This window comes from Poecilia reticulata, linkage group LG1, assembly GCF_000633615.1.
Source record: "Poecilia reticulata strain Guanapo linkage group LG1, Guppy_female_1.0+MT, whole genome shotgun sequence".
NCBI classification, from domain to species: Eukaryota; Metazoa; Chordata; class Actinopteri; order Cyprinodontiformes; family Poeciliidae; genus Poecilia; species Poecilia reticulata.
Genome location: NC_024331.1, coordinates 10,169,293 through 10,195,418, shown reverse-complemented (window position 1 = coordinate 10,195,418; position 26,126 = coordinate 10,169,293). Strand labels below are relative to the sequence as shown.

General features: G+C 41.6%; 1 protein-coding gene across 1 annotated transcript in view; it reads right to left on the bottom strand.

Moving 5' to 3' along the window:
• The window catches only part of LOC103462103 (lysyl oxidase homolog 4-like), a 31,978-nt gene extending 7,004 nt beyond the window's left edge, over window positions 1-24,974 (bottom strand). Inside the window, exons 1-11 of the mRNA XM_008405026.2 lie at window positions 24,896-24,974; window positions 23,912-24,184; window positions 21,570-22,234; window positions 20,714-20,925; window positions 10,872-10,910; window positions 10,551-10,758; window positions 9,106-9,286; window positions 3,928-4,082; window positions 3,666-3,833; window positions 2,948-3,110; window positions 677-920 (exon numbers count right to left, since the gene is read on the bottom strand). Of these exons, the coding sequence (XP_008403248.1) occupies window positions 677-920; window positions 2,948-3,110; window positions 3,666-3,833; window positions 3,928-4,082; window positions 9,106-9,286; window positions 10,551-10,758; window positions 10,872-10,910; window positions 20,714-20,925; window positions 21,570-22,234; window positions 23,912-24,179 (2,303 nt within the window). The 5' untranslated portion in view covers window positions 24,180-24,184; window positions 24,896-24,974. The remainder of the gene's footprint in view (window positions 1-676; window positions 921-2,947; window positions 3,111-3,665; window positions 3,834-3,927; window positions 4,083-9,105; window positions 9,287-10,550; window positions 10,759-10,871; window positions 10,911-20,713; window positions 20,926-21,569; window positions 22,235-23,911; window positions 24,185-24,895) is intronic.
• Between the last annotated feature and the right edge of the window lie 1,152 nt (window positions 24,975-26,126).

Genomic DNA, 26,126 nt, shown 5'->3' with positions numbered 1-26,126 from the left:
TTTGAATTTTTAATAAATACAAATCTGAACAATGTGGTGTGAATTTGTATTTACTTTGTAGAATGGTAATTGTGAACTCTCTGCCACAGATTCTCAGTTGGGTTGAGGTCTGGACTTTGACTGGGCCATTCTAACATATGAATGTGTATTGATCTAAGCCTTTCACTCAAGCCCTCTAACAGGATTGACATGTTTTTAGCTCCGTTCATCTTCCCATCAACTCTGACCCGTTTACCTGCCCCCATGATGCCGCCACCACCACCATGTTTCACCATGTTTTCAGCCACACAAAACCAGGCCACCGTGGTGACATTTTGGTCTTGTCCGACCAGACGTTATGTTCTTTCATAAAGTTTCTTCCAACAATAGCTTTTTGTTTTCTTGCCACTTTAGTTTAAGGACCAGATTTGTGGCATGCACAACTTGAGATTGTCCTGTCAACAAACCTTCCCTTCCTCTCTGCCCCCCCACCTGAGCTGCTGGTCTCTGCAGCTGCTCCAGAGTTGCCACATGTTTCAGAGACACGTGGCAAGAAAAGAGAAAAGGGGGGGCTGAATGCAAAGGCACGACTTCACATTAAACGGTACCTTTGTTTTAAATTCAAATCTAAATATCCGTCGGAGAATCGAAGCACCTCTTAAAACACGAGCTCTAGGAGCCTCCGCCCCGTCCTCACCTGTGACACTGGTGCCAGACCCAACTCTCCCTGGTGGCTCGCGGTCTGAAGTCGGCCAGTCCCATGTTCATGATGCGGGAGGAGAAGCGCAACAGTCTGCGATGTCCGTAGGGCCAGTTCATCCTGGCGGCGGAGGACGACAGGCAGTTCTCCTCGTTGGCGCAGGTCAGCAGGTGAAGAGGCCGGTCCTCCAGGTAGGCCGACTCCTGGACGAGCTGGGCGTCCACCACAAGGTCGGGAGCAGCTGCAGGAAATCGTTCAGGTTCAAAATGAGAAGATATTCAATCTTGTGCTTTGCTGCTTAAAAAAGTTTCTCTATGTATGTAATCTGATCCTTATGTTTGTTTCTAAAGCTAAAATAACCAGTTTCCACATCCACAATCCCTCCCCCATGTTCTAGTTTGCCACACTGACACACAACACCAGATGATACATCAGAGTTGAAGTTCATTCATGTGTTGAAAGACTCCGCTGTCTGATTTTCTGCCTGTGAACAACCTCAACAAATTCAAGAGGTTAAAATTTGGTCAAAATTTGAAGAAAAGTTTCCATTTTTATCCAGCTGTTGTGAATATAATATCCACCACCTGCTGAAGTAAAATGGAATAAAATTCCCAGCTTCTGGGAATCCGCTGGTGTTAGGATGGAGGATTTTCAGCCTGACTGACCCTGAAGTGTTGACAGCGGGTTGAAAATAAACAACAACAAAAAAAAGTCAATTTCAGTATATGCACAATAATAAGGCTACCAGATTGTGGTGACATCAACGCTCAAAGTCCAAGCTGTTGCAATCAGAGGAAAACAAAGTTGGCCGTTTTCGGTGTTTAAGGTGACGCCACAGGAAGCAGATATGTTGAAAAAGCTGTCAAAGAAAACTATGCTTTCTAAGACATGTTAAAACTGGTTGCAGTTCATTCAAACTGCAAGAGGGATAGCCTTTCAGCAGGATTAACAGAGTGCATAGTGTGGTCATCTCAGCGAGATTGTCGCTATATTTGAATAGCTTCTAACACACAATTAGTGACTTTTTCTGGCGTTAGTGGAGAGTTTTGGAGGCTCCGACTGGTAGCGCCCCCAGAAAATCTTTAAAGGGGGAGCCAGACCAGACCAGTAAAAGCTTTACGGCGGCCCAAAATAAAATAATAAAATTAAAAGATGCATCGTTCTTAAAATTCTGGCGGTACAATTAGCTTATCACCTCGGCCACTTAAAAGGAGCTGACAGGCAAACCCAGTCATCATTCACCAGTTCCTCCCAGCAGCAATCAGACCAGCACCAGGAGAAGACTCGATACCGTACCTAATACCACTGAACAATTTGTCTTTTTTTATTGTTGATGTCGATTTTATAGAAATAATGGTATTATATGTTGATGTTTTGCTGTGTATAGGGTCCAAAGTCAACCAAAAAGTAAAAAAAAAATCAAACCAGACGTAAGAAAACTTTAAACATGAAAGTTTAACTGACCACACACTCTTTGGACCTCTAATAACTGCTCTTTATATAGAGCAGTAGGCAGCACTGCAGGTCAGTGAATGCACCAAACTAAGCTCTAACAGGCTCAGTTTGCAACTTTGAATCATCGAGGCGCTGCTGAAGTCAGACGAAGCACAGACGAGAAAGTCGCAATTAAAAAGGAAATTATGTTTTTTAAGACGTGTTGAAACACGGCGGCAAAAGACTGAGGGAGAGAGCCAGACTTTCAGCAGATATAAATGGAGTACAGCAATGTTTCTCTGTCTTTCCAGAGCTGTCCTAGACATTGGGAGCCTTTTGGAAATCCAAGAGTTAATGTAGGGAGACGTTTTCTACAGCACACACATGGACACTTTTGGTAATGCTAGCCATGCTAAGCTAGGTGATCAAATAAGTTGCTAGTGAGAGATTAAAATGTGATTTTGACTTTGTTTTACTCCCTGCTTTGTGTCCATCACGCACATCTCGCTCCATTGCTTGTGTTCCCACTGTGCATAACGGCCGAAATTGGTATCGGCACAAGAACGGAAATCAGCCCCGAAATTCTGATCGGTGCATCTCCTTTCAAGATCAAAGAATGAGAAAAGTGCCAGACTTATGGGATAGATTTATAGTGTGGTTTTAAATGAACACTTTACCAGCAAGTGGAGACAAACAGCTGCGAAGCAGAAGTACCAGTCTCATGTAATACTAGTTCCCCACAAAGCCTGTAAATAAACTACGCAGTATAGCATTTGCTAGAATTTTATTTAACAGTCTCTTTGCTACGGATTAAGTCGCTGGGTTTGGACTCACTCTCCACGCATGTCACTCCGGCGGCCCTGCCATCTCCCCCTCGGGGACAGTAGACCTGACCATTCCGGCGACACTGCTGGACGGACATCTCGGTGCCCGTGCAGTGAGTCCCACTCAGCAGCACGTCCCTGGCGTCGGAGGATCCCGGCCAGAACCAGGTCTCCTGAAAACACAGGAAAGTAGAGCACGTTCAAGCACAAATATAATTAGACGCTTAAGCCCTTCTGGAAAAACAACGCGGGACAATTAGGAAGAATTTGGTGCAGAGACGCACACAGTAGGCTCTACTATAAACACCAGAACACATTTTTTTATGGGCACTATCAGTACACATTATCACATTTTCCACTCTTATTCACAATTTGAAAACTGCTTGTTAAATGTTCCAAGCAGCACCCCATCCGTCCCCTTCCTCCCCCCAAAACACACTCGGTCTGCCGTTTCCATGCACCGCTCTATTTTCGGTTTGTTTGCTCTGTGAATTCCCCTCTTCCCCCTCTCCCCCACCCTTCCGATCTCTCTTCACTTCACTTTCCCTCTTTTATTTTCAGCGCACTGGAAGTGGACGTTTGAGAAGCCTGTAATTACTGCAGGCCTCAGTAATAACACAGCACAGTCATACAAACAGCAGAATGGAGAGAAAGAGAAAGAGAGAGAGAGAAGGAACACACAAAGAACTAAAGTTCACAGACAGAAAAAGAAAACGACTAGAATTCACCTCATGAGCTCTGGAGGCGAATCCCAAGCCGAGCTGTCGGCAGACCACCATGGCCTCGTTGAGGCCAAAGTTCTCGCTGCAGATCGAGCCCCAGCGCATCGCTCCTCCGACCTCCATCAGCACCTCCACACGGCCCTCTCCGCGGTCCCTCCCGCCCGCCAGACGAATCTGGGTCCACAGAGAGGAGCGAGCGTCGCAGTTTCAGAGCAGAGACACTTACGCACTTTGAACATAGAAACGCGTCTTTGTGCGCTCAACTCACGGTTGTCTGGATGCCGGTGTTGGGGACGTTGCAGCGGACGGCTACGTCTTGGGTGTGTTTGCAGGTGTAAAGTGGCACTTGTTTGTAGACACAATCCAGGATAGACCTCTCTCTGCCTGTGCACTGGACGCTGTTCATGTGGATGGGACCGGTACCTGAGGAGGAGCGGAGGAAGGGACAAGACAGAGTTCACATGCAAACTGCAAAGCTGCTTAGGGTAGAGCAAACACACAGCTCTGGAAAACAAATGAAGAGATCACTTGAAATGATCAGTTTCTGATTTTACTCTTCGTAGGTAAATGTTTGAGTAAAATGAACATTGTCTCCGAAAAAAAACCAAAAAAACATTTACTGGCAGAAAATGAGAAATGGTCAAAAGACACAGTGCTTTCAGACCTCAAATAATGCAAAGAAAACAAGTTCATATTCATGTAGAAACAATAAAACTAATGAACTCAGGGAGAGTTCAGAAGTCAATATTTGGTGGGATAATCGTGAGGTTTTCAATGGTGTTCAGTGCAGTGGTCTCTTTAGAAATACACTTTATAATCGTATTCATGGAGAATAGTGTCCATAATGGGGATGAAAAATGACAGTGACCACAACTTGAAATAATGACCAATAATAAATGAGAAAGTCATGCCTGAGATGAGAAAATTTGTTTTTCTGATGCTTAACTTTGTCCTCAAATTTAAAATGTCTTTAAACTTCATGTGCTCTGAATTTCTATAGCACATTTGTTAAAACCACTTGGGCACTAGGGTACAATAAAGCAGAAATATGTAAAAAAAACAAAAAACCCCCCAAAAAGAACAGACAAACGTACTAAAAGAACATGGCAGGTGTAAGGTGCCAATGCATAAAAATGTAGTTTTCCAGACATTTCAAAATAAAACAGAACAAGAGGAGGCCTGTCTAAAATTCAAGGGTAACTTATTAAAAAAAACACACTTTGCTTTAATGCAAACATTTAAAGAAAAAGTCTGAGTTCAAAGTAATAAGGATAATATCTTAATATACAGACTACATATCAAGTTGTTTGGATGTTTTTTTCCCCTCGTTAATATAAAGCTTTTTTTTTTTACAAGCTCAACATAAATATAGTCAGTAATTCACTTCCTGTGTGTTTAGTTGACTGTATTTGTGTTCCAACACTATGAAAGAAAGTGGGTCATAATTGATCAAAAGAAGAACCAGGTGGAGGTGCAGGACTGGGCTGGCCTTACGTCTTTCCTTGGGATTATATTAAACTCTTTAAGATCAAAGGGTTGTGGTCCAAAACCCACAGCTTTCCAAACAATCTAAAAAAAATAATTTTTTTCTTCATAATTGAATAGGTCTGTATAGCTTTGTCTTTTTGTTCCCTGCCATTTGCTTTGATTTTTATAAGCTGCTTATGTAATCCATTTTTGTTGACTGATTTTTTTATTATTATTATTATTTTATTATTAAATACACACACACAGTAGCTTGATGATTTTTGAAAACAACAACAACAACAACAACTTAGTGTTACTATAATAAAGTTATTTTAAAATTAAGCTGTTTTAAAATTATGGTTCCACTTTCATCCATTGTGCAATCGGATAAAAGGCCTCTCCAAACCAAACTCCTGGGCTGAATTTCAACCCCAACCCGCCCCTGTATCCATCAAACCTCGAGAAATTATTGCCAAAAAGCTCGACTTTGTTTTCTCCAAACCATAATACATTTTCCAGCAAGCCTTTGGTAGACTTTTCACTTGCTTTTGCAAATTTGTTTTTTTTGTTGTTTTTTTTTAAACCAAGCTCTAACCATATTTCTTTGTAAGAAAAGGTTTATGTTTTGCCACCCAACCTCTTGACTCAGAACTTGGCAAACGTTCCCGCAGATCCTTTAATGTTGCTGCAGTTTTTTTGTAATGTCTGTGTTGCAACAATGTTTTCTCAAATTGATGATGACACTTCACCAAGTCCTCGGTGTATATAATGCAGCTAAAATGTCCTTTGTGCTCTTCTAGCTGACTCATGCTTTTCAGAAAGAAATCCCTTTGATGCTCTGGACGTCTCCGTAAAAACTATTGTTTTGCTGTGAGAGGCGTTGTAGGAAAAAGCTTAACTCAAAAAGCTGAATTTCATTTGTAAGTATTTAGAGGCATTTTAACTGATGGTAAGTACATGCTGACTTCTACTTAACACCAACTTGAATACGGGCAATACTGAAAAAAGCCACATTGTAGGTTTTTAAGAGCGTTTGTTTGCTTATGCGTCCAGATTATTTTAGTTATTTTACTTTGGTTCAAAGAGATTTCAGTTTAGTGTTCAGTAAAGTTGTTACAAGTTATGGGGGGGGGGGGAGGGGTCAAATAAAAACTGGAGAAAGTTATGACATTATTTATCTTGGCATTGTGTGCACACTTTCTTGTATCCACTCTATTTCCTCTAAGTAACACATTTAGTATTTTATCCACGCTCCAAATTAAGCGCAAAATAACTTATACCGACAATAATTATTGTCTTTAACTTTTTTATTTATTTAAGAAGCAGGAGATTCAAAGGTATTCATTTAAATAACTCCTATCCTCTACTCAGCCAGTATCAGCTTCTCAAAAAAACTAAACTTATACTATTTTAAGCATTTCAACAAAGCACACTTCCTCCTAAGTGTCATGCATTTGGTTATAAACTCAAGTAAAGTGAGAAATTATCTGCAGATTTTAATTGTATGTGATGCAAAACACTCAAACAATGGAACGCTGATGATGGAAAAAGAGACGCGAGTGTGAAGGGGTCAGTCAGTGGCAGGTGAAACGTCTCCAAATCAAACTCTCTTCTTCACCTCATGCAGACTTGGTCCTGCACTAGCACACACATCAAAGACTCCAAATTGGCTTTGCAAACACAATGTCCATTAAAAGCTCAAATGCCTTCTGGACTTCTGATGTGGTTCTGGAACTCGGGACTCTGCTTTCTAGAAGCCAAACAGATGCCAAATTGCAGAATGAAGGAAGGTCTGTCTGTTAGCACGTCTAAGTTTGCGAAGGTGTTTGAGGTCCTGGCAGGCGAACATTAATGCCTAATACAAGAAAAAAATATGTTGCTTCGAATTGCTTACATCTACTGCATTTTATTTTGTATCACAACTGCTTATGGTCAAAAACCTTTAATAAGCAAAACAGATGCATTTTGTTTGACTTAAAAAAAAAACAAAACAAAAAAACCAGAAGACCTTAAGCAACTGTATTATTTCTAAAACTGTATTGTATTCTTTGCAAACTTCTGCTATGAGGGCCATAAATCATTAAGGGACATAATACATATATTTTAATAAAATGGGGAAGAATGCATTTCTTCTTAAACTGTTTGCTATTTCTATCTCTCCAATGATTATTATTGATGAAAAACATCAATCAAAAGACGGGCAAATAATTTCCCAGCATGTTTCACCTCCAGTCTTCTCCTTTATGCTTGTTTTTGTCCTTTGTCTGACATGGGTCAGCATTTGCTGTATTTAGCCAAGTTTGATCAATTTAAATGGAAAAATTAAAGCTAAATACTTTGTGTTGTACCATGAGAAAATATTTTCAGAATTTTTTTTTTTTGTCTGTGAAAATCAAAAAGTTGCCTCAAGCGGCTGAGCCTGCAGGAAAATTCTCTTCATTCCTGAATTGTGGTTGGCGGGGGGGTCAACAAAATCCTCCCGAGGGCCACAAATGGCCCCTGGGCCACACTTTGAACACTGCTGCTATAAAATATATGTAGCAACTCTTTCAATGAAGCAGTGTTTTTGTGGAAGGTACTAACTTTGTCAAACTGGAAGAGGTCTTGTCAAAAATTGTGTTTGGTTTTAGGGTAAAGTAAAAATGAAAGCTGCATGATTTGCTGGATAGAACAGGGAAACTCTGTTATCTATATTGCAAGCTACGTCAGTGGTTATGTGTGATGCACCACCTACAAATGATCAAATAATGAAATAGAGGGAATATCAGGGCAAACGTGGTCAGTAGGAGTCAAAAAGGTCCTCAAGTCAAACTCTCTTCAGTGCTTCAGAAAACCCTGGACTTGCCCCATTTGGAGCGAACATGAAAGACCCTGAAATGGTTCTGCAAACACAAATGAATGTCTGATGTGGCTCTCAGTCTTAGAACGCTCTGCTTCTTAGAACCAAAATAAATCCCAAATTGCAAAAAAAAAAAAAAAAAGCAAAATCTGTTAGCAAGTCTATGTTTGTGTAGGTGTGCAAAGCCCAGGCAGGAGCCCCTTAAAGCCCTGTAATTAGGTTTTAAAAAGCTGATGATGTCATCAAGTGTATAGCGTCAGGTTGTCTCCGCTGACTGTGCAGCCCCGTCTTTACGTTAACTCTTATAGATAAAAAAAAAAAAAAGCTCGAGACGCTTGAAGCCAAGTTGCTCCGTTCCGACACCCTGACCATGCCACCTAGTTTTATAATACAGCATTTAAAGCAGCACGCGCATGCTTTCCAAGAATTATTTCATTAAGGAAAGTAGAGAGAAGGAAATTCACCCAGACTATTAAAGGACATGCTGAGTGCTCGTTTGGGCAGAAAGATAATGGGAGGAAATGAACGTGATTACAGACTGACTGCGAGAAGAACCGCTGGAAACGAGTGTGAGAAAGTGGGGTCTCACTGCTGGGAGGAAAAAAAAGCTCCACTCCACGACAGCCGGCTCGGAGGATGCATTTTCTCACCCACAACAAAAGCTCAACCCAAAACAAATTACGTCCGAATGTTTGCTCCTGCTCGCCACTGATTGCCTGACGTCCCGGTTTCAAAGCGGCGCAAGCTTTTTCTCAACCGACGAGTTTATTTTGACAACAACGCATGCCGTTCTTTTGCTGCCCTGACCCTCCTAGCTTAGTTTACATTTTATATAATTGGTCATGGGGAGAGTTCCTCAACAATCAGCAGACATCAAGCTGTAATCATTCCCACCGCGTTTGTTTGTCTTCAGAAGTGCGTGGAGATGGAGGAGCGAACTTAAGGAACGCTCAGTTGCACTGTGAGGTGTTTAGTCTAAATCACTCAGTTACTCTCTTCCTGCTGCAGATGCAGAAGGAATGTAGGTCAGTTTTGCCATTTGAGAAATAACTGAGAGTGAAATGTATCTCTGAAAGCATCAGAAAAACCTCAAACAGCATTTTGAATGCACAGGTTAAAGCGTCTCTTGTTATTGCTTACCCTGTCCGAGTTGAGCCCTGGTGAGCGCCTCCTTAGCCGAGCCAAAGCCCAGTTCTCTGCAGACCACGCTGGCTGCGTTCAGGTCCCACAGGTGGTCACACACCGTGCCCCACTTCCCCTCTTTCATGACCTCGACACGGCCCTCTCCGATGCGGGGCCCGGCCTTCAGACGGACCAGAGGCTGGAAGGAATCATTTTCAGATCATTAAACCGAATGACAAACTAGATTTCGGTTGTCGTATTTTCTTTTTCACAAGCTACTGTGCCGTTTTAAAAGGTTTCAGTAAAAGGGGATAGGTCAGAGTTTCTGACCTGGGGTTCTGTCAAAATATTCTGAGCAGATAATATCTTACCAGCCAGAGATAACTCTTACAATTTATTCATTTTGTATAAATCCATATTAGTTTGTCCCACAAGCTGAATGCAACACCAAGAGAAGACAAAACCAAGGTGGACCTTTACCATCTTCAATATCGGCAAAGTGGTTGATGCAAATGCACATTCTTTAACCTTTTAGGTAGCGTCATGCTTGCTTTGCTTTTACAAAAATGTGGATATTTACATGCTAAACGGAGGAGGGAGGCGATACGCCAGCAATCTTCCTGTTTGAAAAACGACTTGAGAATCAAACCAACCAAGCAAGTTGTTGACTGTCAGAGTCGCTACCTGGTTACACCTATAAACAACTACAATATCTTCACTAATTCATAATTAAAAACTAACATACAGATGAATCATCTGCTCATTGCTGGCATGACAATGGAGTACAGGTTCATAAAACAGTGTGTGCAGGTGCTGCATTTTAAGTCCAATTTGACTTTAACTGGACTTCAGCTTTTGTCTCTGGGACCAATTGATCTAGATTTATACTAATTGAGGGCACAGAGTGATTTACAGCATATAAGATATTAATCTTGGATCATAAATCATCAATTATCTTAAAAAACAAACATAAAAAGCAGCATGAAACATTTTCTAAACAGGACACAGTTGATAAAAGTTAACCCGTCCCACCGAAAAGTGTAAACTGTATTATCTTTTGAGGAAAAGGCAACAAGCTCAGACATCGCTGTTTGAGTTCATTTAAAGTGGATTCTCCTCGTTAATATTATTTAAAAACTGACGAACCCGTAGTGGTGAGTGAAGCATATCTTTAAAGCGGTAGGTGCCCTATTATTGTTTCAACATAAAGCGGAAAATTGATTAACACCGCTCTCAGCTTATTCTTTAAAACCATAACTTTTGCAGAAGAAAGGAAGCTGGAAAATCATTTCAATTAGCTAAACCTATTAAAAAATTACAACAAGTTTAAATACTGGAATTTCCTCAATTTTACTTGTTTCCGAATGTTTATTAAACCGACGAGCTTCGCAGATGGCCAAGCCGTCTCGCTGTGATGTTTAAGTTCAACCCTTCATACATTTGCTTCAGTTTTCCACACTAACCGCGACAGGCGGTGGAGCGGGAGCTCTGCCGTAACGCTCGAACGGGAATCCGGGGACGCAGCGGACCACCGCGTGCATGCCCCCCCTGCACGGGACGTCACTCCTGGGGAGGGACAGCTGCGCGGGACACTGTGCTAAGGACACCTCCAGACCCTGACACTGCACCTTCTCCACCCAGTAAGCCTTCTTGGTGATCTGGGATCTCAGCCTGGGAAAGAGACGAAGCGATGTATGAAATGCATCGATAACTGGGTTTAAATTAAATCTCTAGTTTAAGTTGAAATGTACTAACTTATTTCAAGGAGTAAACTTTGATCTTACCTCGATGAGGGATCTGCGATCTTAGAGTCCCATAGTTTCCTGAAGGACAGAGAAGGGTATTTTTTATTAGTCGGAGCAACAATGTGGCTTTACGTTAAACATACTGAGCAATCCCACAGTCCAATATGTTCCCACGGTGCCTCTTTCTCAGGCATCCTTGTCTCCAGTCCTTTTGTGCAACGTGGTCCATTAAATTTTGAATAAACAAGGTGAAATTACAAACAAGAAGGAGGCAAAGCATGATCAACGAGCACCTCTGTGAAATACCTAATATTAGAAACGATTTTGATTTAGTTGAACCGTTAAGACTTTTAAAAAAAAAAAATTTCCTTTCATTCCTTTTCATTTTGTTGGACCTACTAGTTCTGGGGTTTATTTGTCGTCCTGCCTCACTGTTTGTCCATATGTCCGCAGTGAGTTTCTGATTTGAGAAAACCATGCAACGAAAACAGAAGTTATGAATAGAGCAAAACGAGTCGCCAACAGGGGCTAATAAAAATTGTCTGACTCCAACCGCTGCATGTCAATCTGTGCAGAGTTTTTTTGCAGATGCCTGCCAAACTCAACAGGAATCTTTAAACTTGTGTCTAGTTTCATTGGTATTCCCTTCAGCAGGGGTCTCGCCCAACAGGGGCCGCAGTGTTTAAACAAAACGAGGCCCCGTACGTTTGGACGCGCTCCCGTGCAGAGAAACATTGTAGCTGACCGCGCGGGTCAGTCTGCGCGGCCACAGACAGGTGCCATGTGACTGACTCTTCATGAATGAACAAAGTCAGTCAGAGAGCCGAATTTAGACTGTACTGAACAACCAGATGATTCTGGTTCATGATTCATGATGCAATTAAATATTTAGCAGCCTAAAAAAAGGAGACATTTCCTCTCCAGGAAAATCCAAGCGTTCCAGTGTTTCCCTAGTTATTTTGCACATGTCTGAGGCTGGATGGTTTTATGAAGAAAACAGATTAAGAATTGTTTCACCCGGGCTCTTTTTTTTTTTTTTTAGTTTCAGTTAACCCAGAAAACAGAGTTAAAATCATCAGTCCAGTTTATTAAAGCCAAATAAGTGATAACATTGTCCAGGACAACAGAGATATAGTTTACAGTTGCAGCTCTACCACACATAGTCAAGGGACATCACAGTGTGACCCCAGACAACAGCTTTCTACTGCTTTTACTCATCTAAGCTACACCCTGAAGTGAAGTCATTTCCTTTACTTAGCATGTGTGTGAGTGTGTGTGTGCATGAAAGCAGCTAAAAGATATAAAGAAGAAAACACAGAAACATACTATATCTATAGGAGAATCAGAAAAAAAACAAACTTTTGGTTTTCTGAGGATCGCACCTGAACTTAAAATATGAGTAAAAATAACATTTATTTTCATATTTTAGGCACTTCAGAATGATGTGACTAGCTCTAACATCAGCGTGTATACATGGAAAAGATCATGTTCTGGTTGCAAGTCAGATAATTAGCTAACTGTGCTCAAAGACAAGCTAATTGCTATTAGCAATACATGCTAATGAGAGGTTAGTAGGCTAAACAGCATTATCTGCGTGAAAGATTTTGTGAGATTCATCTCATCAAAAGTGCAAATAAAAGTTTGTAGGTTTGCTATCATGTTAACATGTGGCAGCCATATTGTATTTTGAGCTGGGAGATGGTTAGAAACTGTTGATGCTGACAAATCTCATTGTAGCCACTTTCCAGTCAGAAAATTAGTAAGATAATTGTTGTGGTCACTGACTTGCAACATCTTATTTCTTTGTATTTTAAGTATTCAAACGCTACAGGAATACATTTACAGATGTCAAACAGCATTGGGTATATGAAAGCTTGAAGAGATTTACTGTATGACGGTCACTATCTAAATACCACATCCAGTTATGTTGGATTTTGAGATCAGATCTTTTCATTTAATTTTCATGGAACTTCGCATGAAGTTTTTTTTAAATTGAACTTCAGAGATTTTGACTTCTGAGGAAAAATTTAACGTAAAATTAACCCCTCTGTGGTCTTAAGTCATGGAGTCATTTGCACCTCACAAGTTTTGGGGTCCAGTGGTGTTGCACTGACCCCATGTGCACCTTTACTAATTTCTTCATGTGGTTTCAGGCATTTTCTGCTGTCCTTCTTAGCGTCACGCCAGGGCCACGTCTAGGAAACTAGAAACTACTTAAGAAAGTTATATTTCTATATTTTTTGTCTTTTTAAGAAAAACCCAACAAACAGACTAATTTCAGGTGATGCTGTTTCAACATTGTATTTTAGTATAGTTGTTGGAAACAGAGATATACAGATATGGTCCAGACTAGGGGCGCCTGCAGGATATTATCGGAGGGTACACACAGTACTAACACTGCACCTGACCCACAACCCTAAACCACACAAATACACAAATATAGGCCACATGTGCATAATGCGCATGGCCCACAAAAACATCGGCTCTAACAGGCTTTTAAAAAAATATTTTATTTTTTTTTTACAAATTATACTAAATAATAAAAACAGCCTGTAATCCACGGCAGGATGGAGATTCCCAGGTTCAGGTGGTGTGTTTCTGACTTCCAGAGGAGTAAAATTTGAAGCAACAAGTTTGCTAGATTTCTATACTTCTGGCAAAGTTTCAACTAGATTAACTTATTTAACCCTGCCGCAGTCTTAGTGTGACACTCAGGAAGAGCGCGGCAGATGTCACGGTCGGCCAAGCAGGTGACTCGTCAGCTCTTCAGTTTGCAAAACCACAAAAACAAAAAAAAAAGCTGTTAAACCGGCAACTCCGCCAGAACAGTGCACACGGTAAAAAGCTCAGGCGGGGTAGACTACAGGAACTACGGGAGGATTAAAACTTTGCCTATTCATTTTTAGCTAGCTTCACTACATTGTAACATTTAGCTAACAGAAAGAGCGCCAAGCTGCCAAATTAACAACAGTAAACAGACCAATAACCTTTAGGTTTAGGACGTACCCGTGCCCTCCCCCACAGACACGCACAGCCGTGCAGCTGCAGGCGCTAGATAAGACGCTTCCATCTATTTCTAGTTCAAGAGTAAAATTAGGTCAGAAAATGGCTTTTGAGATACGGTATTTTAGGATATTAGTACTGCAGTTTAGCCTATTAATTTTATGGCGGTGGGGAGGGGGGTTGTTTCTATTTTTTGCTTTTTCCTCAGTAAAAGCAAAAAGCGTTGTGGGTGGATCTCGGAAGGTGCCACATGAAATCCGCTGAGTCAAAGCTATATGCAAGTGGTACGTTTCAGCATCTGTTTGCATGTGATTATGTGAGAGAGCCATATTTCTCTGCGTGCGTGCATGTGTGCGTGCGTGTTTGCACCATTTAAAGCCGTGCACAACATGGCGATAAATCAAAGTAAGAGAGACAGACTGTGTGGGGGTGTTGGTTCATGGTTTGGAGGCAGGGGAAGAGGGGTGAGAGTGCTACCCATATAATTGCCTGCTCTGCTTGGCAGTGTCTGCCTTGTGGTCCAGCAGTAGCATGTTGGTTCACACACAGCAGACAGGGAAATATGCACGTACATATCTACTCCCCCTGACTTCTCTCCTTGTAAACAAAGCTCTTTAAAGTCAAGGCTGTAACCAAACGCCATGAAAGCACGCTGGGAAACACGGCGCATGTGATGTAAGACCGATGCCTCCAGCTTTTATTGGAATAGTCCATCTTTTTTGTAAAAAGGAGAAGTAAGTAAGCGCTGTTGGTTTGCAGCTGTCTTTCGGCTTCTGAGAACCAAACAACTGTGGGACGCTCTCTTGACGGGTTGGGAACAGATTGAAACTGACTTGATCTGGCAGTTTTATTGGAGAACAATAAAGAGCTGTATAAAGGTTGGGAACAGAGCTGTCTGGGGAAGACTCTTGTTTCATGGGATCATCAGCTCGATTGGGTTTTAATGAAATTCTAACAACACAATACGAGAAGCCACAGTGGAACGAGACGCTGACTCACAAGAAGCTGAAGATAACCTGTTATTACAAACCTCTGCACAAATTCAGGGACAATCGGCTCATGGGAGATTTCCATTCTCGCTCCACCAGAACCCTTCATCCATTCCCACCCTCTCTAGAGCGGCAGAAACTGAAAGGGGTCCCAATGTTGCTCTTTCCATAAGAAAGAGAGTTTAGTAAAATACAGAAAAGGCGGCAAAGAAGTGGTTTTAATCAGGGTGAAGTGGAACTGGATTGGGAGAAGCTGATGAAGTTACTGTAAGCTTCAAAGAGATCATGAAAGTTACGAAACAATGGAACTGGGAAATGAATTTAGTGGGTTTTTTTGTGTGTGTGCAGCAGAAAGCAGGACAGTAAAACATCTGTAAAAATGAGAGGAGTTAGCAGTCAAAGACAAAGGGATCCATTACACCAGAAAAGAGAGAGGCAGAGAGGGAAATGCTGACAGTACAGAGTGTCCAATAGATTCATCTGGCAGAATTAAAGCTGTTTGTTGCACTAAGCACTTGGCCAGAGGGAAGGAAGACGTGATAATATGCACTGATCTGAAACATTCTGATTTCAAATGAACTGGCGGTATTTTTCTGACCTTTTTTTTGTTGTTGTGCATTGTAAACATATTGACTGCATTATTGTCTGTGACTGCAGGTCAGATAAAGGTGATAAACAACAAAGCTGCTTCCCCACCTTTTGAAAACTAAATTTGGTAAATTGCTGTTCAGCTAACCCACACGCTCACCATAAAGCTTAACCATAATTGGCTTCAAGGTTCTTGTCCTGACTTGTAACGACTCCTTACAAGTCATCTCGTACCTTTTGAACTCTTTCACGTTGTCAAGGTAAGGCTACAAACGTCTACGTATTTTATTCAGATTCAGTGAATTACAGCAACATAAAGCAGCGCACAATTTTGAAGCTAAAGAAAATGGATTTTGATTTCTTTACAAATGCAAACTATGTTACATTTAAATATACTATTATTTTGCTTTATCTGCAGTTGAAACCAAATATTTACATACTGAATAAAAAGACACATTTTTTTATTTGTTTTTTCTCAGTCTGTTGTTAAATCCGATTTAGCTTAGTTAGAATTAGCAAAATTATTTCTATTTGCTAAAAGCCAGAAAATTTGGCGGAAACATTTAAATTTTTTGTTGTTGTTGCAACTTTTCTTGAATTCAGAAGTTTACCAACATTTGGTCTTTTAAACTGTTTGACTTGGGTTAACCCTTTTGGGTTTCCTTCCACAAGCTTCTGGACCATTTCTCCTGACAGAACCTCGCTCACACACGCACGCACACACGCACACACACACACACACACACCTTTTTAGACCTTCCCACAACATCTCCACAGGACTGAGATTGGGGCTTTGTGATGGCCACACCAAAACATTGACTTTGTTGTCCTTAAGCCACTTGGTAACCGGTTTGGCTGGATGCTCAGGGTTGTTGTCCATTTGGAGGATTGATCTATGCTCAAACTTTTACTTTCTGGTTGATATCTTTAGATGTTGCTTCAATATTTCCACATAAGGTTCTTTCCTCATGATGCCATCTATTTTGTGAAGTGCATCAGTTCCTCCTGCAGCACCACAACGTGATGCTGCCACCCTCATCCTAACTTGCCACACCATTCTAATTGTCATTCCGGTTCTTCCTCCAAATGATGATAATTATGTCCAAACAGTTCCACTTTAGTTTCAGCAGACCATGGGACATGTCTCAAAAAACAATGATCTTTTTGGTAAAGAACTGCTTTACCAGCTTCAACCAGCATCTAGTCCAGGTCTTTGGCTTTTGTTTTGGGGTCAAGCTGCACATTTCAGACCAAAAGACGGTCAAACCTGCCTCCGTTTTGGTTGGACGTTCTCATTATGTCTATACGGGGAATTGTTCCCAAGCATGAGCCAGACTCTCTGCGATTTCTTTTCACTTTCCCATCGTGTCACACAGTATAGCAGTGTGTTTCAGGTGTGGCCTTAAAATACATTCACAGGTGTGTTAACTCAACTGTGCCAGTTCGTCTATGTGGAAGGAAAACCAAAAGTTTTGATCCAATCATACATTTTAAGAAACAATTATCCAACCAAATGTATGCAGACTTTTGAATTTGAGGAAAACTAAAAAAAAAAAAAATGTTCTCGATAAGTTTTCTGGCATACATATAGCAAATATAAATAATTTTGGTAATTCTAACTAAGCTAAAACAAGAAAGATTTGATCTGATTTAACTTCAGACAGTGAGAAAAAAATTAGTTTTTGTGTCTTTTTATTCAGTGTATGTAAATATTTGGTTTCAACTGTACTTACGTATTTCACATGCTGCCACTTGAGGGCGCTCTCTTAAAGTGCCTGAAATCCAGGTCACTTTCAGACTGATGCAAGATTACAGCACAGCAGCGAGATTTTAAGATTCTGTCATTTGTAATGACTTTTGGGTTTTGTTCATTTAAGAAAGTTGTTGTTGTGGAAGAAAAATTAGCAAGGAAACATGAATTACTCCAGACTGGAAGAAAGAGACGAGCTACATTGCTCCTACGTCCAGTCCAAGTATCTGATTAGCCTGATGCTTCTGATCCTTCTCTGGTAAAAAAAATAAAAAATCTTTTTAACCCCCTTCACATGTTTACTGTTGGGGAAAAAAAATATTTGCTCCAGTCATTTCCCAGATGGGGTGGAGGTTGACAAAAAAACAAACACAATTTGTTCCCTTACTCAGTTTTTATACAAGCTGCTAGATTGGTTTTTGGCACAATCTGTGATGTTTCTCTGGGTGATTCTGAGGCATTTGTGGAATGTGTTCGTTATGCAGGCATTACATTTATTTTACTACAAAACTCAACTAGGTCACAACTGATATTCCTACTATTTACTTTACTATTTACTATTCCTAAAAGGACTGCTGGGCAACACAAGTAGACCGGCAAGCTTAATAAATCCAGATATATTTTCTTTCACCATCCAACCAACATCCTCGTCTGTTTGTTTGCTTAGCTTTTTTTTTTAAACCAGAAAAGATCCATTGGGATCTTCTTCCAGAGAATCCTGATCAAGATGGCCGCACGGATCCAAACAAATAGTTTTATGAGACACTTTATGGTGTGTTTTCATGGGGCAGCTGAGGAGAAGCTGCTTGTTTTCTGCTCCTCAGGACACAAGGGGTAATTATTGGCCTCTCACACGGAGAGACATATGGTACTTTGCAGACCGGCGGTCAGTGAAGTCCTCCTGTTAGCCAAGCCCTAAAAAGACATCTGTGGGCAGACAGACTCATGGAGGGCTGTGTTTGCTTCTGTGTGTGTTTGCATGCAAATTTGTATGTGTACTCGGGGCAAGGTTTTGGAAATAGTTGGGGATGTATTAACATGTGGGCGTAAGTGAGGTGTCAGGGTTGTCGATGGCATGTTTTTAAGGGCTTTGAACGTTTGTGTAGGTGCTCATTGGGTATTCGAGCTTGAAAGCAGACAGATTAAAAAAGGGTTATGCACATAAAAATATTGACAAACCCACTTGGTGCCGTTAGCGGAGCAAATGATTGTGGTTTGACGGATAACAGGAGGGTTATGAGCAGAAAAATCTCGTCACGGCTCTCGGTGCACACTCATGGTTTAGTCACATGCTCATGCACAACTTTGGATATTGGAGTAGTGAAACAGAAGGAAAAAAAATAGAACATTTTATTTGCTTATTACGTAAAAAATAAAAATCTATAAACGTGGTATACTTTTGAATCCAGTAAATCACCTTTTGCCCATTGAAGGCTTAATCTGATCCGAGCGCCTCTTCTGTTAGCTGTTTCACAAACGTGACTTGTGATGAACTGCAAGTTGAAGTCTTCCAGCGGATGACTAATCGTTGCCCTGACAACACATTCTTTTCACCTAAGCTGTTGTTCTCTGTAGCTGCTTCAAAGTGATCATGGGGACAACTTTTAAATACTTGCCTACTTCACATGCCTAAGTAAAAAGTCATTGTTCAAGATCAAAGCTGTGGTATGTGACTTTTTTTTTATAAAAAAAAGCTTTTTACATATTTTTTCAAAGTGTCGCTATGTATTGACAGTATAATATTATACAGATAATATTTAGAAGGATAGAAGTACTACTGTTTCTGTCTGAAGAAATGCACCAAAAACAATTAATAAGAGCCGGGAGGAGGGTCTTAGTGCTGTCAATCACCCTCATGTACACACTGCTCAATGTGCTAAAGGCGGCGAAACAACTTACTGTTGCAGGAAAACTGTTTACCCTCCACCATCAGAGGCCATACTAACTAGCCTTAGCATTCATGACAGGCATCTACTGTAGCTCAGCAGACGCCAATTGGTGGGAGTGAGCAGCACATACATAAGGATAATTGACAGCACTCCTCCCAACTCTGTGTGTTTTTGTTGTTATCACTGAGAGAAGGCAGAGGAGCTGGATTTTTTTTCCACATCTCATACTGTCACAACATAGTGAGAGTTTTAACAAATATGTAAAAAATATATTTTTTTAATAAAATTACATACCCCAGCTTAAGACATAGTGGGAAAAAACGGCATCCAGGGGAGAGATCAAGGTGAAGATGACCCAAAAGAACACAAAGGCTCGTCTCACATTTGCCAAAACCCACAATGAGATCTAGCCTGGCCATTAGCTTCATGCATTATTCTGCCCGATTCTAATCTCGCTTCATGGGCTCAGGCTGGGCTTTCTCCCATTGACTTGGATTCCTTTGGTAGAATTTCAACTTGGCCAGCAATTTTCTGTGCTGTTCTAGAATTATATTCATTATATGGTCTGCTCTGTGTTGACCACGCTTCCAAATATTGAATAGCAAAGCAAAGTGTAAAACAAGGGGCTGCTTTTATTTTTATTTATTTTTTTAACCAGGCTAGATGACCCCCAAGACTTTCAAAAACTGATTTTATTGACTAATGAGACAAAAGCAGAGCTTTTTATAACATGCATTCCATGAAAAAGAACATCATATCTACATTTAAATATGATGGTGGTATTGTGATGGTCTGGGGCTGCTTTGCTTCTTCAGGATGCCTTTGACTTATCATCATTAAAGCAATAAATTCTGCTCTATAGCAAAAAAACCCTGAAGATGAATGTCTTGCTATCTGCTTGTGACCTTAAGCTTAAGCATATTTGGGAGATGCAGCAGCAGAAGCACGCCTACAAATTCAGCTCTGAATGGATGAATAACAAAACAATCGAAGGTTTTGCAGAGGCCTAGTCAAAATCTATTGACTAGGCCACCTTAAGTAGACCATAAATACCTAAATATGTAAAATAAAACAACTCTGCATAGAAGAGTGGGTCTAAATTCATCCACAGTGATTTAAAAGCCTCAGAAATGGTAGTTGCTGCAGCCCAGGGGCACTTAACCAGTAATTAGGTTTTAGAGGCAATTACCCTTCCACACAGGGCTGGTTTGAGTTGAATATTTATTTAATAAATGAAATGTATTACGTGTGTCTTATAAGAAAGCTTGTTTGATGATCTGAAACATGTAAAAACCAAGAGGTTTTTTTGCAGCACTGCATATGCAAAGACATCACGAGACGGATGATAATTTTACTGTCTGACTCTGACATTAATTATATGCTTTGAAGAGCTATTTTAAAAGGTCTGAGATGAGGTTGATGAGGGAGGCAGACCTGGCGGACCAAGGGACCTTAGTAATGTCACCGTGGACATGACATGCCAAGTGCGGTTGGACAAATGACAGCTGCTTCGGTTGACCTCTACTACACTGAACCAGCAAACAGGACACGGACTGTAACCTCCCATCCCTTCTTCATAAAATAGAGCTTTAGGAAATAAAAGTTTCTGCCGATGCCTCCTTTCCACGACCTCGTCTGTGCCGCCCACTCTCACATACTTACCTGTAAGGATTTTGGTCAAACGACTCAGCTGCCGGAAACCCCAGCATGCCGCACACGACACGGCTGCTGCTCAGGTCCCATCCCTTGTTGCACACATGACGCCACTTCCCAGCATGCTTCACTTCCAGGACTCCTTCTGTCACCAGACCACCATGGTTGCCGGACAGCACGGGCCGAAGACGAGCCTCCTCCAGGTAAATCCTTTCAGATCCCTGTGGGGGGGTTTAAGCAAATAAGTAGATATTTTTTTATCGTACTATATAACTTTGTCTCTCTCTCTCTCTTTATATATATATCTTTTAGGACTCTGACCTCAACTTTTTCAGTGAGGAACCAGTGAGGCAATAAAAACTCCCTCTCACGCGAGCCGTTGTTGCTTTGTTTGAACAAACAGCAGCGGACGGCACGCAATCACGACAAAAACAACAAAAAAGATAACTTGCCTTAGTCATCACCTTCTCTAATCAGGCACATGCCGTGCTCTGGGCAGCAGGAAGGAAACTAACAGTGAACGCATAGTTTGTGAAATGTGTCAGGATGCTTACAAACTGGTGAGAAAATGTCATGCCCGCAAGTGGAAGACAGGGCGGGGAGGGGGAAATGCGAGCGTGAATGACAAACGGCTCAATTTCCTCTAATCCGAGATGTTTCCTTCAGAAGACGAGCCACCGGTGGTTAGGCTAAACTTCAGAACATCTCGGTGCCCGAGAAGTGTATCTGGAGAAGCTTGAGGTTTTAGGTATGTCTCTAATTATATATATGCTTGCTGGGCTGCAGCACCGCAAATGACATTTCAGTTGAAATTGGTACCAAACCAGACTGGGTGTGTTACATGGCTGCGAGTGTGTGTCTTCACCTGTGTGTATTGAACATCGGTCTCCAAATCCACGTCTGGATAAACTGGGTCTGGTTCCACATGGTTTCCGCTCAGCTGCTGATCCCTGTCGTTCCTCCGGTCAGAGTGGATCTGGGCGGGAGGTTGAGGTTGTGGCTGCCTGTTCGCCTGCACTCCAGGCTCGCGCCTTACGGTCTGAGAACTTGCCCTCGCCGCCTCCTGCCTCTGCCTGTAGGCGTCGCTGTTTGCGAGGCGCGAAGGCAGCTGGTGGCCTCGCGGCAGCGGTGGGCTGACCTGCTGGCTTGCTCTCGAGCCGTCTCGATTTCGCCTCGAGATCTGAATCTCGTGGCCGTTTTCCCGGGGCGAGACGCTGCTGCGACGGGCGGAGGACGTGCTGCGATGAAGGGCAATCTCGTGGCCTCTTGCTGAGTAGGAGTTTGCCGGGGTCGCAGGTTGCACCGGCGGTGGCGGCGAGTTTCTTTGCCTCTGCTGGCTTGGCCCTTGACCTGAAGATGAAGCTGTCTCTTCTAAAATGGCAGGGGGGAAACCAGGTCTTCTTTCTGGGCTGCAAATGACGCCCAAGTCTTCAGTGTGGGTGCAGTCATTGATTCCCCAACCACTGAACTGACACTGTGCAACAGAGGTCTCTGAGCCCTGACAGCGCACAGTGTCTAACCAGATATGACCTATGAGATAAAACAGTTATTCATAAAAAAATTAAATAAAGTGCAATGTTAAAACATTCATACCTCTTCACAGTTTATAACACTGTTTTATTAGGACGGTATGTGATTTATATAGTTGTAAAATGCATGAAAGGCAACTAAAGTTTTTCAGAACATTTTTAACCCCTTTACTGTCGCTGTTGTTCACGGAGGAGGCTGTCTGCAGAAATGGTGCTAGCTCCATGGCCGTTTTGTAAAAGCAAAAGAGAAGATGCTACTACTCGACCCCATCGAGTAGTAGTAGCAGGACAAATACTGAAGCAGAAGAGGTGCCTGCGCTATTGCATGAAAGGTGTGTGCTAATGTGAATGGTCCGAAACCATGTGACTGCGCATCGACTGTTTGGCTTTGGGCAAAGTATGTTGGAGCCTGAACATGTTAGCATTTTGAAAGTAACAGTTAAGGGGTTCATGTCAACTATAATATACTCTGTGTTATTTCACGGTCACCTTCAAAACATGACATGAAGATGAGACCGGTGTACATATGGACCCATTGACTTGAATGTAAGTGCTGACCGCTGACAGCTAAGGGGATAAGAGGTTAATCTCAATTTTAATTCAAATGTCTTGTCCGAGAACAATTGGCATAGTGAAGACCAAGGAACACAGAAGATTTTCTTTTGGGAAGCTGTGGAGAAGCCTGTCCTCTTAACCATCACCGCCAAAACGTCTCAATGGGTCCATGAGGACAGTTTTAGAGCAGGGTTAGGTTATGAAACAATTCCTTCAGCTTTGTACATCTCGGTGAGTTCTGCTCAACAAATAACATGAAAGCAGACATTTTATGGGACAAAGTGCCAACCTACCAAGACATGGCCGCCCTAAAGTGACAGGCTAGGTAAGGAGAAGCAGACAAAAAGATCCACTCCATTCCACCAATCAGATCTTAGTAAGCGAGTGGGAAGAAGAATAAAGCCATTGACAAAAGAAATCCCTAAATCCTGGTAAGAGTTAACCACGGACCATGAGGAGGACATGGCAAATATGCAGAAGGAAGGGCTCTGGTTGGCTGAAACCAAAATTGAATGTCTTGGCCAAAGCAGCAAGATGCTACGTGTGGGAGAAATGATAACAGTTCTTCAGCCTGATCTCAACACCAACCCTGTAAAACACGGCAGGGGTAACATCATAATTTTGGGGGCTATGGCAATCTTCAGCAGGTAAAAGGAAACTGGTAGAAATTTACAATGGAAAAGTGAAAGGCAGAAATATGGTGGAAGAGGACTGCTGCAAAAGCCCCTAGAATAAACCAGTGGCTCGTGATCCAGCAGCGACTATAAACATACAGCCACAGTGGATACAATGGAGTGGTTTAGATCAAAGCACATTAAAGTTTTAGAACAGCCAAGTTAAAGTCCAGCTCCAAATCCAACTGGCGAGTTGGCAAGCAGTCACGGCAAGACTTTAGTGCTCACAGAAGAGCGGACGTCTAGATGAGCAAAAGCTGCACAGAAATTTTTAAAACCATGCATCATTTCTCTTCTACCTGACAAATCTGCCCAACCTTGTCATGCATAAAGTAATAAAACTCATTAAAACCCGTGGTTATCACGTGACAAATCTGGAAAGTTTGCATGTGGACGCTTTTTAAAGGCAGTGCTGGATGAGGAGCTTACTTGCTTCTGTTTGCCCTTACCTTGTCCTTGGCCAAACTTGGCACTGTGAGCCCAGGTGAAGCTGCGCTGGAAGCCCAGCTGCCGGCACAGCACGTTGGCAAGTTTAATATCCACCTCGTCGTCGCACACTGTGCCCCAGGATCCGTTGTAGAGCACCTCCACACGTCCCTCGTTTGCGTTCCGTCGACCCACGCCCGCGAGACGTATCTGCACTTCCTGCGCAGACAGCTGTGAGGGGTGGAGGAGAAGCAGGACGAGGAGGATGGACAGGGAGCTCAGGGACAGCATGCTTGCTGTGGGGACAGAGACGCAGATGGGGGAGAGAAGGAGGGATGATAAAAATGTGACAGAAAAAAAAAAGGTTGAGACCCCAAATAAATGTCACCACAAAACTCCTCAAAATCACGCACAGACATGAAGCTGACATTCCACACCCTGACAAACATATAATTAGAAATTTTTTCCCTTAAAGTTTTAATGGGCACTCTACAATAAGTTGAGAGATTTATGGTTTGTGCTTTTTTTAAAATTATTTTATTTTAAAAATAATCGGTCAAATAAAGGACAATAAGATGCCTTAGAGGTACTCTGGACCAGTCAGGGCGCAGGGTGTAATAACCGAAGCTAAAAGTAGTCTCTTCATCCTGCCAGCGGAAACTCTGGCTTCCCACAAACCCTCAAGTTTAGCTGCTCGCATTTAGCCAACAGAGACAAAAGCAAATAAACACTGTCATAAAATTCTTTTTTCTCACACATAAAACCCCCCCCCCCAAAAAAAAAAACAACAAAACATTCGAACCGTAAAGAAATGCTTTGGTCAGTGAGAAGTGATAAAACATTCGAGATGTAAAGAAATGCTCTGGTCAGTAAGAAGTGATAAATTAAGCTGATTAAAAGCATAATTTTAAATATTATTTATGTAGTGCTCTGCATGATTCTTCCTACCATTTTGAGAAAAGTTGAAGAAAAGAAAGCAGACAGCAAAGTGCTGAGGTGGAACTCACCAATCTGCTGATCTCACCTTGGAGTCACTGGGAGAAAGAAGGGAGAGGAAAGTGGGACTTTGGTCCTGCTCGTCTTTCTGTTCTTCTCTTTTCCCTCCCTCTTTCTTTTTCTGTCACTCCCTCAAATTTTGCAACTTCATCAATCCCTCCCATTTTTATTCACTTAAGCACTTCTGTCCCTCTCATCTTAGTTGCACGTTTCTGCTTTCCCTTCCAGGCTGCTCTTTAAAAGAAAATCAGCAAAACAGAAACTGAACCGTGAAATCTATATGTTAAAAAGCTGCAAGCAAAATAGACTGGCTTGCTTTTTGTTGTTATTATGAGTAGAATAACTAGAGCACCCCCTGTGAAACCTTATCTGCATAAAGTTTTACACCAACCACTAATGGGCCGGCCACGTGTGCAACATATGAGCCTAAATTATAAAAGATTGCAAATTTGGCTTTTGTCCCTTTATTTACTTGTACAGACTTTTACAAAGCCCCTGAGTCTCAATAAAATGTGAAATTTCACCCTTGAGTTTCATAACCTTTTAATTACTTACAAACTATTGCATGTATATCCATGGCAATGCATCTTACTAACATTTAGGGGTGGCATAAGATGTGCTCAGCAGCAACCTGCACTGATAACTACACTGTGTGGCTGAGGCTGAGTTTCATAACATCCTCAGTCGTGGCACCTCCTCAGTTACTGCAGAACATTTCTAAGAATAGAGACAAATTATTTCTCAGAGACTTCTTGGAAAAAGAAGATCCTCCATCAGTTAATGTCCTTTTAATGTGCCAGGTTTCACCTGTAGACTTTAATCTACAGGTGAAACCTGGCACATTAAATCTAATACATTTTGTAGCCCAAAACTGCAAATTAGTTGTATTTAATGTAGTGATTAACGTCAAGCTCACTGTAAAACTTACACGTTACTGTGATCAGATGTAAACTCCTCTCTTTTTCCACATCTTATAGTTGTGTTTGTGTTGTATACTTCAATGCTGCTTCTAAAGACCAGGACAAGTTGAAGACGTCCAGGAAAAGCAGAAAGCACATTGAAGCTAGACAGCTCCCTCTAGTGGAGAGAAATATTTATGGCGCAGTCTTCAGAAGACTTCAAGCGCAGCTGGATTTAAACACGGGATTTACTCATTTTGTTCAAGTTTGTCAAACTGCACAACACAGAAGTTTAAACTTCCTTAAAGATTGACTGAATTCTCAGGGTTTTTATATATATATA